Source organism: Rattus norvegicus, chromosome 8 (genome assembly GCF_021556685.1).
Source record: "Rattus norvegicus strain SHRSP/BbbUtx chromosome 8, alternate assembly SHRSP_T2T, whole genome shotgun sequence".
Lineage (NCBI taxonomy): Eukaryota > Metazoa > Chordata > Mammalia > Rodentia > Muridae > Rattus > Rattus norvegicus.
This window is the reverse complement of record NC_141541.1, coordinates 128,662,800-128,677,868: the sequence shown is the minus strand read 5'-3', so window position 1 is coordinate 128,677,868 and position 15,069 is coordinate 128,662,800. Positions and strand designations below refer to the sequence as shown.

General features: G+C 48.6%; 1 protein-coding gene across 7 annotated transcripts in view; it reads left to right on the top strand.

The window, feature by feature from the left end:
* Positions 1-15,069, top strand: part of Ulk4 (unc-51 like kinase 4) — a 305,588-nt gene that overhangs the window by 12,967 nt on the left and 277,552 nt on the right. For 4 of the 7 annotated variants that reach the window (XM_087563005.1, XM_087563007.1, XM_087563003.1 and 1 more), the window contains 9 exon segments: positions 1,469-1,544; positions 2,599-2,691; positions 3,921-4,039; positions 4,191-4,260; positions 4,378-4,474; positions 5,785-5,889; positions 8,244-8,304; positions 9,956-10,137; positions 11,784-11,830. In XM_087563005.1, the coding sequence (XP_087419131.1) occupies positions 1,469-1,544; positions 2,599-2,691; positions 3,921-4,039; positions 4,191-4,260; positions 4,378-4,474; positions 5,785-5,889; positions 8,244-8,304; positions 9,956-10,137; positions 11,784-11,830 (850 nt within the window). 7 annotated transcript variants of the gene reach the window in all.

Genomic DNA, 15,069 nt, shown 5'->3' with positions numbered 1-15,069 from the left:
TGTGTGTGTGTGTTTCAGTCCCATGTGTTTGTTTCAGAGTTGCTTCTCAGGAAGAAGTGCTGTATTTCTCAGTTCTATTGGTGAAGCAAAGACTTCTGTGCAGCTGGTGGCTTATGGCAAAGAGCTTGTCCTCAGACTGTGGCTGTGGTGGTGCAGGATATTTGATCACACTGTGAGCCCCAAGATTGTGTTGTTTACTGGAAAAACCTGTTTCTAGTTGTGATGTAGCTCAGCCTTCGAACATACCTTTAATCCCTCTGGCTGGAACACACACACACACACACACACACACACACACACACACGCCCTTAGTACACACCTTTAGTCCCAAACAATGAAAGTAAAGTTAGTTTGTAGAAGGAAGCACCCATGTTTAAAAGTTATGTCTAATTGAGGGGCAGACAAAGTGATGATTCAGAGGAAGATTTGACAGGATATGCCAACTGTCATGAGCATGGGGGGGCAGTTTTGCCGAGACAGTTGTACAGAGACAGGTTTTGGAGAGAGAACAAGCTAGGCACAAGTGAAGACAGAATGAGCCAGAGAAAAAGAGCCAGAAGATTAGGACAGATTGTCAGATTAGTTTGGGGCCAACTAGAGCAAAAAGAGGCTGAGAGAAGCCAGATTGAAACAGTCAGCTTGGAGAGGAGTTTGAGCTGGAACAGTTGAATCAGCCAGCCAGAGAGTAGAAAGAACTAGAAAGTTCACTCAGCATCAAGTCTCAGAAGCTAAAAACATTCTAGGCCCAGATAAGATTGTACAGAGGTGAGAAATTTCCAGAACAAGGCCTAGGTTCGCAGATAGAGGCAAAAGCTTCCAAGACGACAGTTACATCAGGCGAATAAAAGACGCTTTTACATCACGGTGCCCAGCATTCTGTGCGTCAGTGCCCAAGGAAACGGTGCTCAGCTGTTTCCTAGGTCACTATTGTCCAGGCCACTTCCAGCCACAGACTGGCCATGACCACCGTGCGTACTTACCCTTCTAAGTGCTGTGAGGTCTGAAGGATGGGGCGGCTCTATCGTAGTCACGCTCAGTATTGTTAGTTCTCTGTTGAAATCTTTCTGAAGAAAGGCGGGGCTGCCCGGATCCGAATTATAGTGTATTATAGGGCAAAGATGGGAAAATTAGGCCTGCTTCAGAGAAGATGGTCAGCTAGCACTGAAGACCAGGGGTGAGTGGCTGGGGCTCCAGACCCTCCTGTGGTTATTTCAGGGAAAGGAATGTTCCAGGGCAGCTAAGACTGAGTCACGAGGATGCACACATGTTAAAGGTTTGTGTGTCTGTTCTGCACACTGGTCCTGCTCAGTGCATGCTGTAACATAGTTAATGGGTTCAGTGCCGCCTGTTAAAACAACTTGAATGCATAAATGCTGTTGCTTTAGGTGCTGCTGACAGACAGTAACACCAAGTCCATGTTTATAGGCTCCTCTTACCCCGTCTCCATTGGGAAAATCTTTGTTCACAGACTCTTCATTCCCCAAAGCATCCTCAGATTTCATTAACTTGCTGGATGGATTGCTGCAGAAGGATCCTCAGAAAAGGTACGGTCAGGTCTTGAGGATGAGGAGTGGAGACCGCTTTCCTGTCATGGGGGTACAAAGATTTTCTCTTCCTTCCTTCCTTTCTTCCTTCCTTCCTTCCTCCCTTCCTCCCTTCCTTCCTTCCTTCCTTCCTTCCTTCCTTCCTTCCTTCCTTCCTTCCTTCCTTCCTTTCTAGATGAGGACTTCACTGTATGGCTCGGGTCAATCCCTCCTCAGCTTCCTGCACTGTGATTACAGATCAATACCACCTGTGCATCCCCCTCTCTCTCCTTTCACCTCCTGTTCCTTTCATCTTTTCCTCAGGTTCTTCTTTCTCCTTCCTTCAGCCTTTGGATGTTGGAAGTGTGTTTTCACTGAGCTCAGTTCCTTTCAGTGCAGTGTGCACACCTAGATACTAACGGGGCTCAGCTGCATGGGTTGCTTCCTGCCACAGTAACAGAAGCCGGCCAGAGCAAGTAAAGGAGGAAGGTTGATTTTAGCTCACAGTTGAGAAAGGGACAGAGGCCCTCATGGCGGGTGGGGGAAAGCACCCAGAGCATGAGGCAGCTGGTCACATTGTATCCCCAGCCAGGAAGCATCCAGAGTGTGAGGCAGCTGGTCACATTTTATCCCCAGTCAGGAAGCAGAGAACAGACAAGGAGTGGGGCAAGGTTGTGAAATGTCTCCTCTGTCCCCACCTCCCATTATGCACTTCCTTCCAGCCAGTGCCCTTTTACTAAAGGTTGCACAACCTCCCTCAACAACCACCAGTACAGAATGAGTGCACACATGTATATTTGAGGTGTCAGCTCATATCAGAACCACATAACCAACCAAAACAGTCATGCCCGTTTTGTAAGATAAAGGGTGAATATTTTCATTAGACTTGTTGGATTGTGAACTTGAAAGTTCAGAGTTTTTAGCTGTTCCGGCTTCTGATTTTTGATGTTTGCTAAGGAAGAGTGATATGTAAATGAGCTGTGGAGTTGACACTCACGGATGGTGGGATCTGATGCCATGAGTGTGGGTCAGGTTGGGATTTCCTTAACCAGCTGTGCCACCATGTTTCCTAAAGATTATCCTGGGAGGGAGTTCTGCAGCACCCCTTCTGGAAGGATGCCCTGCGGAGAGAAGACTCAGACTCGGTCTCCGAGGACTCCACCTTCAGGTAGTGTGCCCCAGCCTCTGTGCCACCCAGGCCCAGTGTGGGTCTAGCCTTTGGGGCCACTTCGAGGTTCCTCAGGACAGGTTTAGTCTTGATGTTCTGGTTCTCATCTTGTTCAGGGTTTTTTTCTCCCTCCTCCAGTCAGGGTTCAGTGTGGAAGCCACAGACTGGTTTGCTGGGCACAGCTGGGTGCCTGCCTTCTCAGCACAGAATGCATCAGCCCCTGTTCAGTTAGGTGTGGTCACAAAGTGGATGGAATTGACATGGGCTACTGGTGTGGGAACCACAGGACCAGTGTCTGACTCGCCAGCCTTTATTCCCCTAAAGATCATGTGGTGGGAAGGGAAGTATCATCATGGAGTTGCTGTCAGCCTAAGTGTAGAGGGTCTGTGATGAACTTGGCATTCCTCCTGGCCTTCCCTGTGTGAACAAGCAACTCCAGAGTTAGGAGGTCAAAGCTCTGCGGACATGGCGGTCATGTGTGAGCAGAGACTCATCTAGTGTGTCCTGCTCAGACATTTTATTGTTATTTTCTCAGTCTTGGACACTAGGCACAGTGGTGGTATTGCTAACTTTCCCCATTTGCTCCTTGGCAAATGACTGCTTCTGTTTTTAATCTTGTCAAGTGCGGTGTGTTGCGTAGAGAAGTCGAAGTGTGTTAACTGTGAGCATCTGTGCCATAGCCGGGTTCTCATTATGTCCTCCTGTCAGTGGGGCTTCAGAGCTGGGCTGGCGCTTTCCCCTTCTGGGTGTTTCTAACCAGCACTGAGTGAGCATCATTTAGACTCAAGTCTTGGAGAAGTCGGGTGGTGTCAGGGTTACCTGGCAGCAGGATGATCAGGGACAAAAGAAATCCGCTCACTAGAGAATTCCTCTGTCCTCTCAGCTGTAGAGACCGCTCATTCCTGTTATTTGGGACAGCAACAGACCGTGGCCTTTACAGTTAGTTTTCATGGACCCCAGGCCATGTAACAGGGAGAGAAACTTATTGCTGGTTTTTGTGGCACTCTGTTTCTGGTATCTGCTTGTCTGTCTGCTTCTGGCCATTTGTCAGAGAAAGGGTTTTTAGACCTCTGGTGTAGATGGATGCCTGGCATCTAGAAAGGGCTCAGTGTAGACACAGTGCAGTTATGCTCTGACACCTTTTATGCTATTTGCAAAACCCCGGGGAGGGAGTCTGAGGTGAGACTCCCAGTTATCTCTCCTGTTTGTATATCTCTCCTGTTAAGCAGCAGAAATGTCATGGAATGTTCTGGACCACATGATTCCAGAGAGCTTTTGCAGAGCCCTAAGAATGGACAAGCCAAAGGGCAGAAGGGAGCTCATCGGCTCAGCCAGTCTTTCAGGCTAGGTAAGGCTTGGTTTGAGTAGTTTGTGGGCTGCGGCCCATTTAGAGGAGCCCCCTAACCGCATGTTTGCTTTCTTTTCACGTCTCCCTGTGTTTCATTCTGCTCATGGTGGTTTCAGTTCCTTCTGGGTAACATGTTACTGTTTGACCACAGAAAACCCGACTGAGCTGAGGCCCAAGAGTATCATGGGAGGCCAGCTGAATGAGTCCATATTTCTCCTCAGGTATGTGCAAGAGGCATGGAGTCCTTCCGGCTTCCCACCATTCTTTCTGCTAGGAGACAGGGAGTGGAAGGGATCACTTCCACAGCCTATTGATGTTAAGTTGTCTGTGTTTTCCAGTTCACGGCCCACTCCAAGGACTAGCGCCATGGTGGAATTAAATCCTGGAGAGGGTGAGGACCCCAGCTCACCTCAGAAGACCTCTCCTTTATCCAAGGTGAGCAGCCATGGGACTTATGTCACGTTATAGACACCTGTGGAGATAATTATCAGTTGATGTATGAACCCTGCTGTGCAGGGTTGACTGTGGTGTGAACCCTGATGGATGCTGGTTTTCCTAGCAAGCACAGCACCCTGGTTGTTGCTTTGATGTAAGTGGTGGTGATTGTATTGAGGAGTAGGACATGAAATACCATTTACCCACTTAGAGTAGATGTTTCATGGGCTTGTTCTGGATTCACAGGCTGTGTGACTTATCCCAGCCAATCAGAGAGCTGCTTTCATTATCCTTCAAAGAAACCCTGTAACTGCTGTCACTCTCAGCCTCCTCCACGTCTCCCACCCTAGTCCATGGGTCTTCCTAGACAGCCTGTTGTGCACATTTCATGTAAATGGAATTACAGAATATGCAGTCATTCATTATTTTATTACAGTGCATGTGTGTGTATGTGCACCCCACTGACACAATGCAATATGTGTGTGTGTGTGTGTATGTGCACTCCCACTGACACAATGTAATATGTGTGTGTGTGTATGTGCGTGCACCCCCACTGACACAATGCAATATGTGTGTGTGTGTGAATATGTGTGTGTGTGTGTGTGTGTGCGCACCCTACTGACACAATGCAATGTGTGTGTGTTTTAATTCTTTAGAGGCAAGGCTGCACTTTTAAAATCCTAGAATTTGATTTCAAGAGTACTCAGGAAGACGGAAGTGGTTGCCTGTTTTGTGGATGAAGGGTGGGGCACGGCTCATCTTAAGAAACAAAAGTGAGGGTTGGGGATTTAGCTCAGTGGTAGAGCGCTTGCCTAGGAAGCGCAAGGCCCTGGGTTCGGTCCCCAGCTCCGAAAAAAAGAACCAAAAAAAAAAAAAAAAAAAAAAGAAACAAAAGCGAGAGGGGTTGGGGATTTAGCTCAGTGGTAGAGCACTTGCCTAGCAAATGCAAGGCCCTGGGTTCGGTCCCCAGCTCCGGAAAAAAAAAAAAAAAAAAGAAAAAAGAAAAAAATTTAAAGCAAGAAACAAAAGCGAGACAAGCCCTGGGCAGTGCTGTCACCTTTGCCCCATGCTGGAGGAGGACTGTAGTGAGATCCTGACTGGCCAGGGGGTGAGAACTGTTGGTGTGACCAGTCTGCCATCAGGACGGTGGTGTGACTATCTAGTTGCTTTCTGACACTTCTTGTGTGTAAAATGGGCACAGCACACACCGTTCAGGACTGATGGTGTTTTCATAGCACTCGAAGACACAGGAGTCCTGAGCGGCTGGCCTGTCACTCTCCTTACAAATGTGGCTTTTGCTCTTGTTCCAGATGACAAGCGGGCACCTGAGCCAGGGGGCATTGGAATCCCAGATGAGAGAGCTGATCTACACAGACTCAGACCTTGTGATCACCCCAATTATAGACAATCCGAAGGTGCAGGGGGACACCCACTGTGGCGGTGCTACGAAGTAGAGTGTGTGTGGGGGTCAGAGCACTCTCTCCTCATTGTCTCTCCCGGGCTGCCTGTCCCGTGTGCTGCAGTGCCACATGCCGCAGAGGCCCTCTGCTCTCCCTTCACTTGCGTGTCTCTGCAGGGGGGCGCTTCATCCTGCTTGATCACACTTGCTGCGTGCCGTGCATGTGCCGTGCATGCGAGGAGGCCCACCAACCTCCAGACCCCAGATCTCAGCTCCCAGCCCCACCCTGTCTCCAGCTGTGTTTACATAGAGCAGGACTCAGGGATGCCGGCCACACAGACCCAGTCTCTTGCACAATGTCCGTACTGATGAGGTTGTGGGGCCAGCGTGGCCCTGGGTCTCAGTGCCTGGTGTACTCTTTGCTTCTGTAAGAGCAGTGTGTTGCTGAAGGTGACCAGGGCTCACTGCGAAGCACTGTCTCTGTCTCCATGTTTGCTGTGATTTCTAGCCCCACACAGTCACCCTCTGCCTCAGCTCTGTCTTATTCTTTTTTTCTAAAAGAAGATTTATTTATTTATTTTATGTATGTAAGTACACTGTAGCTGTCTTCAGACACACCAGAAGAGGGCATCAGATCCCATCACAGATGGTTGTGAGCCACCATGTGGTTGCTGGGATTTGAACTCAGGACCTCTGGAAGAGCAGTCGGTGCTCTTAACCTCTGAGCCATCTCTCTAGCCCCTGCCCCACACCATGTTTTATTCTTCCAGCTTTGTTTTTTGAAAATCTTTTTCACATTCATTTGTGGCAATGTCCCCTGCTCTCGTCTGGGAGTGTGCTGATTTCCTAGACAGCCAGCCCTTGCCTTACATGACCATCTCCCTTAAAGGACTGAGTCTTCCCATGAGTCAGAATCTGGCAGAGAGACTGAATTCTGCAAGGCTTCATGGGTAATGTGGTGCTGTCCCAGTGGGCTTTGTAGAGTAGCCTGGGATTCCATCGGCTTTCTCTTCCCTTGTTTCCTTATGTAAGGTTTCTGGGAAACTTTAGTGAACAGAATTTTGTTTTTTAAACTATTTTTATCTAAACAACTGTATGCTATATTTTTAAAACAAGTTTTAGATTCAGGGAAAAGGTTCGTGGTTAGAGAAGGCCTTGCTTGCCTTTGCTGTGCCTGGCCTGAGGTGGGTCACCATAGGCTTAGGTTGGCAGGCCCAGGGCTTAATGACCCCAGTCTCCACAATTCTACCCGTTGACCCTCTGATGCCTTTTGTCTGCTCAAGGCCCACATTACACTTGAGCCCCCTCCATCTGTCTGTCTACTGTAGTAGTCTGTCCCTGTCTGTCATGGCCTGCAACACTTCATAATTAAAACCCTTTACTGAATGATGGTCAGGTATTTTGTGGAGTGACTTTAGTTAAGATTTTTGCAAGGACTTCTCGTGGTTGAAATAGCATGATTTAGAGCATCAGATTTGAGTAAGACTCATTTTGTCATTTCTGTCAAGAATGCTGTCTGTCTGTGAGGGCTAAAGACAGCAACACACAATTCTGCAGACATTAGGCGCAGGGGCCATGGTCTAAACTCCTAGACCAGCCATTGGTTTCTCCATCACAGGATTTCTCAGATGAAGTGCAAGTGTGTGATAAAGTATTTGTGTGTTAGTGTCCTCTGGAATGGTTCTTCTCTTCTCAGAGCCAGCCATCAAGGCCTACCCGGCCTTCACTGTGCACACCACATCAAGACCTCAGCCTGCCTTCCACCTGCACTGACCCTGTCCACGCCACGCCATGCCACGCCATAGTCGTCTAACAACTTGCTTCTGTACTACTTTTTAGAAGTTTCTCTGTGAAGTATCTGTCTATAATTTTGTCCTGCCTGTTTCTAATTGTTAAATACTAAAGGTTTTAGTGCTTACGAGATATTTGCCCTGTTTCCCCAATCATATATGACCATCTGACCATAGAGTCACGTGTTTAGTGACTTTGCTCCTCCTTGGCTCAGTGGCTCGCTGAGGTGGGACCTGAGCCCTCTGGGAGGCTCTGCCTGACTGAAGACATTGGTGGGAAAGGATTTTCAAAAGAAACGATCTGTATTACACCTTTTCATGTCACCAGTCGCTGCTGGATTATTCTTGTTCGCTGGTGCTTTGAGATAGGGTCTCGCTCTGTAGCTACGTGAACCTTAGCACTCCTGCCTGTACCTCCCCAGGCTGGGGCCTTGGGATCTGCCCCACACCCACTGAATCCTTCTGATGACAGTTAGGTGTCAGATTGTTCTTTACCACAGAGGCCTTGCTGATCTGTGCTTGGATACAGGGGCAGCTATTGGGTGTAAAGGGTTTCTCACAAGTGTTTTTCCCACCACAGATAATGAAGCAACCTGCAATCAAGTTTGACCCAAAAATCTTGCACCTCCCAGCATATTCTGGTAAGTCATAGGCTCATGGAACCACTGGCCTTCATGCACTGGCGTACGTATGATCCTTCTGTACTTGCAGGAGGAGCGTCTGTGAGAGGGATAACTAATGACCTGTTTTCTTGGCAATGTTTTCAGGCCATGTCCTGCACACCAGGAGTCAACTGCTGATGCGTCTGTCTTTGCTAGCTGTTGGTTTTCCCCTGGGCTGGTGGCTGTCTGTGGGTGGGGAAGCTTCTGGGGTGTTGGGCCCATTTTCTTGCTGAGTGGATGGCGAGTCTCTGTCCTTCCCTGGGAAGGACAGTGAGATGTCTGTCCTGCATGTTGCTGCTGTGAGTGCCAATGGTGAAGATTTGGGATTGTGTTAGAAGGACCAGGACAGGGAGAGAAAGTTGGGTGGCTCATCCCTGTGGGGATGGTTTCTGCTGATCGCTGCCTTTCAGCCCGTGAAAGCCTTTCCTGGAGTGAACCCCAGGGATTTTGATGGACTTCAGGTTGATTTGTTTTTTAAGATTTATTTTATTTATTATATATATTATACTGTAGCCATCTTCAGACACACCAGAAGAGGGCATCAGATCTCATTACAGATGGTTGTGAGCCACCATGTGATTACTGGGAATTGAACTCAGGCCCTCTGGAAGAGCAGTAAGTGCTCTTAACTTCTGAGCCATCTCTCCAGTCCGGGTTGATCTCTTTAGGGGGCCAGTCCTCCGCTGTGGCTCTGTGATTGGGACTAAATTCACAATAACAAAAGGACACACAGTTAAGAAGACACCAACTTAAAAGTGTGCAAGTCAAGCTCACACGTGGATTCAAACTAAGACAAAGCCAAGGAGGGATGTTTCTGAGGGACAGGGAGGCAGAGTCACAGTGTGGCCAGCACCAAGAGTCTTCCCACAAGCGGAGGGAGCAGAACTAGGGAGCATTTATAATCGAGTCTGTCTGTAGACAGATAAGCTGTAACCTCTACATTTAGATGCCATTTCTGGTGTGTGTCTGGTTTGTGTGGGAAGCCGGAGGCTGCAGTCCGTGTTTGGCCAGCCACCCTCCTGACCTGGACGTGTTTAGCAGTCATTTTACCAGACTTGTTAAAAATGTGTGTAGATGCGTGTGGTTATAACTGCACGAGTGGGTGGGTGGGTGCACATATAAGTGTGAGCATGTTTGCCAGAGGATGGCTCCCAGTGTTATCCTTAGACATACAGTCTACCTCTTCTGAGGAGGGTCCCTTGGTCTCAGCTTACTGACTAGACTAGACTGGCTGGCCAGGAAGCTTCCTGCCCCCACCTCCTGAGTGCCAGGACTGCAAGTATAACTTTTTATGTAGACTCTGGACATCAAACTCATGTCCTCATGCTTGCGAGGCAAGCTCTCCCAGCTCTCTGACTTGAAAGACTAGTGTTACGGACAGCATTACTGTCATTGTTATGGGCAGCATTGCCATTGTTTTAGCTGTAGTTCACTGACATGGCTAATCTCCTTGGATAGAGGAGTGCATCTCCTCAGAGCGGGGTGGGTGCCTTTCATGTTGATACTGGCATGTCTTGTCCTCATCCTGGCCCTGAGTTCTGTGTTGTTCTGCTTCTCACTGGATGTCTGCTCAGTCCTTCCCACCTCACACACACACTCCTTCTGCTCCTCTGCCTCCTTCTCTCCACAGTGGAGAAGCTGCTGGCCCTCAAGGACCAGGACTGGAGTGACTTCCTGCAGCAGCTGTGCTCCCACGTCGACTCCAGTGAGAAGAGCACAGGGGCCCTGCGGGCCAAGCTGAACCTCCTGTGCTATCTGTGTGTGGTGGCCACTCACAAGGAGGTGGCCACCAGGCTGCTTCACTCCCCGCTGGTAGGTACTGCAAGGTGGATGAGCATCCCAGGGACCCCACCACTGTGGCAGCCTCTGCATTTCAAAGACACATGAGCAAGGGCTCGGGGCTGAGCGAGGCGAGGCTCAGGAGTAGGGTAGCTCCTCAGCCTGTACACAGCACAGGACAGGCAATAAAAACAAGACAAGGACCAAGACTTTTGGTTTTTGTGGTGGAGCGGGGGACCCCAGGGCCTTACCCAGGCTAGGCCAGCGCTCTACCACTGAACCACATCCCTGACCCTAGTTCTTACTTTGAGCCGCTGCTTTGAACATGTTCTGTAGCTTAGTCAGATCTTGAACATATAATCTTCCTGCCTCAACTTCTCAAGTTGCCAGGATCATAGGCCTGTGCCACCAGGTCCAGTTGGTTACAACTGTAATGTGGCTTCATTGCAAAGAAAAAAGTGATTTTTTAAAAAAATGAAAACTATATTCATGAAAATTCTAGAAAATCATCTTCAATTCCTTCCTTGAATCAGTTGTGTGCATACTGATTTTGAACTGTGGACAGTTGTTAAGTGTTGACCGGCAGCCATGGTACCTGTCTGTAAGGAGGCGGGACTCTGTGCTGCTGTGAGCTCAGGTGGCCCATGCCAAGGTTTCTGATGTAGTAAAGGACACAGAGCCTCACAGCTACCACTTTCTGTTCTCCTGAGATAATTCTTCCTTGGTGTGTCTCACTGGTACTGCCAGGGTTGGTAGGGTTCCTCAAGCCTCTGGAAGTTGCAGCAGTGACTTTCTATTGAGCCCCTGAAGTCAGCATGAAGAAGGTTCAGTTCACTTTGGTCCTGAGTCGTTATGAAGGTTGCTTGTGGGTGTCTGTCGGGGGTGGGGAGTCAAAAATTAGACAGTATTTAGTAGGAGAAATCAAACATCTTATTAATTTTTTAAAGATTCAGTGCGTGTATGTCTGTGTGTGTGTGTGTGTCTGTGTGTGTGTGTATGTCTGTGTGTGTGTGTATGTCTGTGTGCATGTATGTCTGTGTGTGTGTGTATGTCTCTGTGTGTGTGTGTGTGTGTGTGTGTGTATGTCTGTGTGCATGTATGTCTGTGTGTGTGTGTATGTCTCTGTGTGTGTGTGTGTGTGTGTGTATGTCTGTGTGCATGTATGTCTGTGTGTGTGTGTATGTCTGTGTGTGTGTGTATGTCTGTGTGCATGTATGTCTGTGTGTGTGTGTATGTCTCTCTGTGTGTGTGTGTGTGTGTATGTCTGTGTGCATGTATGTCTGTGTGTGTGTGTATGTCTCTGTGTGTGTGTGTGTGTGTGTGTACACGTGTACAGCAGGTGTTCTTAGAGGCCAGGAGAAGGTGTCAGATGCCCTGGAGCTGAAGTTACAGATGATTGGCGGTTGTAAGCTTCATTGTGGGTGCTGGATATTGAACCTGGGTCGCCTGCAAAGCGGCACCCACTCGTAACTGCAAAGCTGTCCCTCCAGTGCCCGCTTCTTGCTTCTTACTTATGTTCATCTTGCTGGCACGCTCACTGGCTGAGGTTACGTCTGTCAGTGGTCACCTACCTGGTGGGATTCTCATGCCAGTGTGTAAAGTTCCCTGTTAATTCACGTGCTTTGGATGTTGCTCTGAATAAGTCTTACATTTTGATGTTTTTCTTTTTTAAATTCTAGTTCCAGTTGCTAATCCAGCATCTGCGAATAGCTCCAAACTGGGATATGTAAGTAACATTCATATTTTAAGGTGTATTCTTTGTGATTTTATAGTTATTGCCAGACACCTCATCACAGTTCCTAAGTCGTCCACAGTGAACCTGAGGTAACCATGAGACATAGTTGAGCGTAGAGATGTGAAGTAGCCACTGCCTGTTGTTCCAACATGGAAGACCATCGCTTTTCTGAGTGTCCATTGTGAGATGGACCTGCCTTTGGGGGTTTTGTCCCTGTTTCTGTTTCCTCTGTCTTCCTGCTGTGGCAGGAGCTTCCCACACTATTATGGGGACTGTCATGCAGAGAGGTCATGTATGGGGGCTGCTGGTGGAGCTTGGTCACGTGGTGGAACCGTTTTCTAGGAGGCGTCTATGTGGGAGGCAGAAGTGTAGGGTTGGGACCCCCAGATCAGCCCCGCCAGGCAAATTACATTCACTGAGCCTCAGTGCTCTCATCTGTAGAGTGGGGCTGTGTCCTCACCTACTCAGTAGATCCTTGGCAGATTGTGGGGCCAGGAGACAGTCTGGTGTACCATGGGGAAGGTCACTGTCACCTTGGAGATTTATGATGGAACTCGTAGCTGATGAGGCTGGTATAGGTGTGACAGCAGTTTCTTCTCCATGCTGGTGAGATACGAGGGCACCTGCAGAGTTTGTGAAAGGCTTTAGAGGGAAGTTTTCCTTGTATCTTCTTTCTGCAAAGGGAACAGGACTGCAGGATAGCCTGGAAAGCGCTGCTGTTTGTTGGGTGTCATTTCCTGGTCTGCAGCGCCCCCTGCTGACATGAAAGTGCTTCTGTTCTTTTTTTTTTTTTTTTTTTTTTTGGCCTGCAAGATTTTAACGCTCAGTTTTCACAACCATCTTCCAATTTTATGACTTATAGTAAAATGTATTCGCCTTTAAAATGTGCATTACTTAACTGTCCTTCGTACTCCTTTTCAATCTTATAAAAATTGATCACTGGGGGTTTTTACCGAAGTAATGCTCTCTCTACACTGAATTGCACAGTCTTAAGAACAAATGAAACCCACGATATTTTGATAACTCGATGTATTTATAAAATGAAAATCTCACCCAAAATACTTTCCACCGGAAAATAAGGGATCTACTCAACATACACATGAACTCTGGTAGACTTCGGTGTAGGCAGGTCATGAGAAGGGAACTTGCCCTTATTCCCCAGAGCCAGTCAGCTTCGAAGCCAACTGTTAAATCATTTTACCTGAGCATTGTTGTGTTGATGGCTCACGCTTCGTCTCCTCCAGCCAGGCTCTGAGCCCTTAGCAAGGTTCTGACTCATGGTTGGAAGTTTGGTCAGAAGCGTTTGGAGCACTGGCCATGGGCACACCTGCCCAGCGGCTGAGGCTCCACATACAGAGACTGCGCTTGTCAGGTGGTCCACACCCTCCTCAGAGTCACCGAGCCATGTCTCCTCAGGGAAGAGTTCTGAACAGTGTCAGCAGCTTTGAAGCCGGGTGACTAGGAAAGACCTTAGCAAGCTTGTTCCTCCACGCTCCTGAAGCCTGTTCCTGACGTTGGGGCCGCTCTGGCAGCACCCATGAAGGGAGTGTCGCACACACCCATGGCCATGGTGCAGCACCCATGAAGGGAGTGTCGCACACACCCATGGCCATGATGCAGCACCCATGAAGGGAGTGTCGCACACACCCATGGCCTGGTGCTGTTCCCTAGGCTGGGGCAACAACACACATGGTCTTAGTGTTATTGACAACTTGAGGCCATTTCCCACACTCCTGTCCCTGCCTGCCACATCATTGGGGTACAAGGTGCACACATCACCATGTCTGTCTTTTACATGGGTGCTGGAGCTTGGCTCCAGTGGCTTGGTTGGGCTTCCCTCTGGAGTTGGCATGTCTTTTTGGTCTTACTTACTTTCCCATTGCTGTGCTAAGGCACCAGGATCAGGCAACATAGAGAAAGAGAGTTTATTTGGGACTTACACCAGCACAGGGTTAGAACCTACTAGCATCATGGTGTCAAGCTGACAGGCGTGCGGCAAGACCAGCTGAGAGCTCACGTCTTCATCTGCAGGTCGGAGGCAGAGAATGCTAACTGGGTCTGGTGTGGGTTTTTAAAACCTCAAAACCCACCCCTGTGGCACACTGCCTCCACTAAGGCCACACCTCCCAATCCTTCCCAAACCGTTCCACCAACTAGGGACAAAGTATTCACACATATGAGCCTAAGGGAGCCATTGTCATCCTGACTACCACAGGCCCTCCCCAGCCCTAGTGTAGGAAATCACAGCCTTGGCTCCCTCACATGTCTGTGTCCTCCTCAGTATGGATCACTCGCTGTGGGGTGTCCCAGCCTTCAGGGAAGGCCTCTTCCCAGTGGCTCTCAGGAGGGCAATTGTCCACCCCGCTCTGTCAGCCTCATCTGTCTGGGTCACATGCGGTTTCTGTTCCACTTCCAGCTTTCCTTCCTCCCTCCCTCCCTCCCTCCCTCCCTCCCTCCCTCCCTCCCTCCCTCCCTCCCTCCCTCCCTCTCTCTCTCTCTCTCTCTCTCTTTCTTTCTTTCTTTCTTTCTTTCTTTCTTTCTTTCTTTCTTTCTTTCGGTTTCTAGTTATCTTGCAGGTCAACAAATCTCTCATGTCAGTAGACTCCCGAGGGTCTGTGTTTAGTCAGCTCTCATCAAGGAGAGGGATTTCTTGTATGTTTCCTTTTGTGGGACTTACTTGATTGATTGTGGTTTAGATTTTTTTCTTATTTGACGTGTAAGACACACAGAAGTAGCCAGGCATGGCAACACTCACCTGCAATTCTCAGGAAGCTGAGGCAGGAGAGTCAGGAGTTCAAGGCCAGCCTGGGAGCCATGTCATGAGATTCCCATCTCAAAGAACCAGAGAGGCTTGAGGCCTGTCAGGCCTGGCTCTGTTTCAGGAGGTAGGACACACGTTCCTGGCCACACTTCTAAGTCTGACTTGTTTCCTCATGTGAATCCCATAAAGGTTTTTCCAAGAACAGTGAGAGTTCAGATCCGAGCTCCTCACCATGTTAGTTTTCGATGAGAAAAAAGTTTTAAAAATTATTTATTATTTCACAATTTCATAGATGTGTAATGCACTTTGGTTACATCCCCTCATTGTCCTCTCCCCCTCCCCCTCCCCCTTTCCCACTCTCCCCCCACTTACTCCAATCCCTCGTTTCCCATCCTACTTTTTTGTCTTTTTCCAATGAAAGTTTTATCAATGTGACTTTTCTATATTACTTTCTTCAAATCACTCTGAC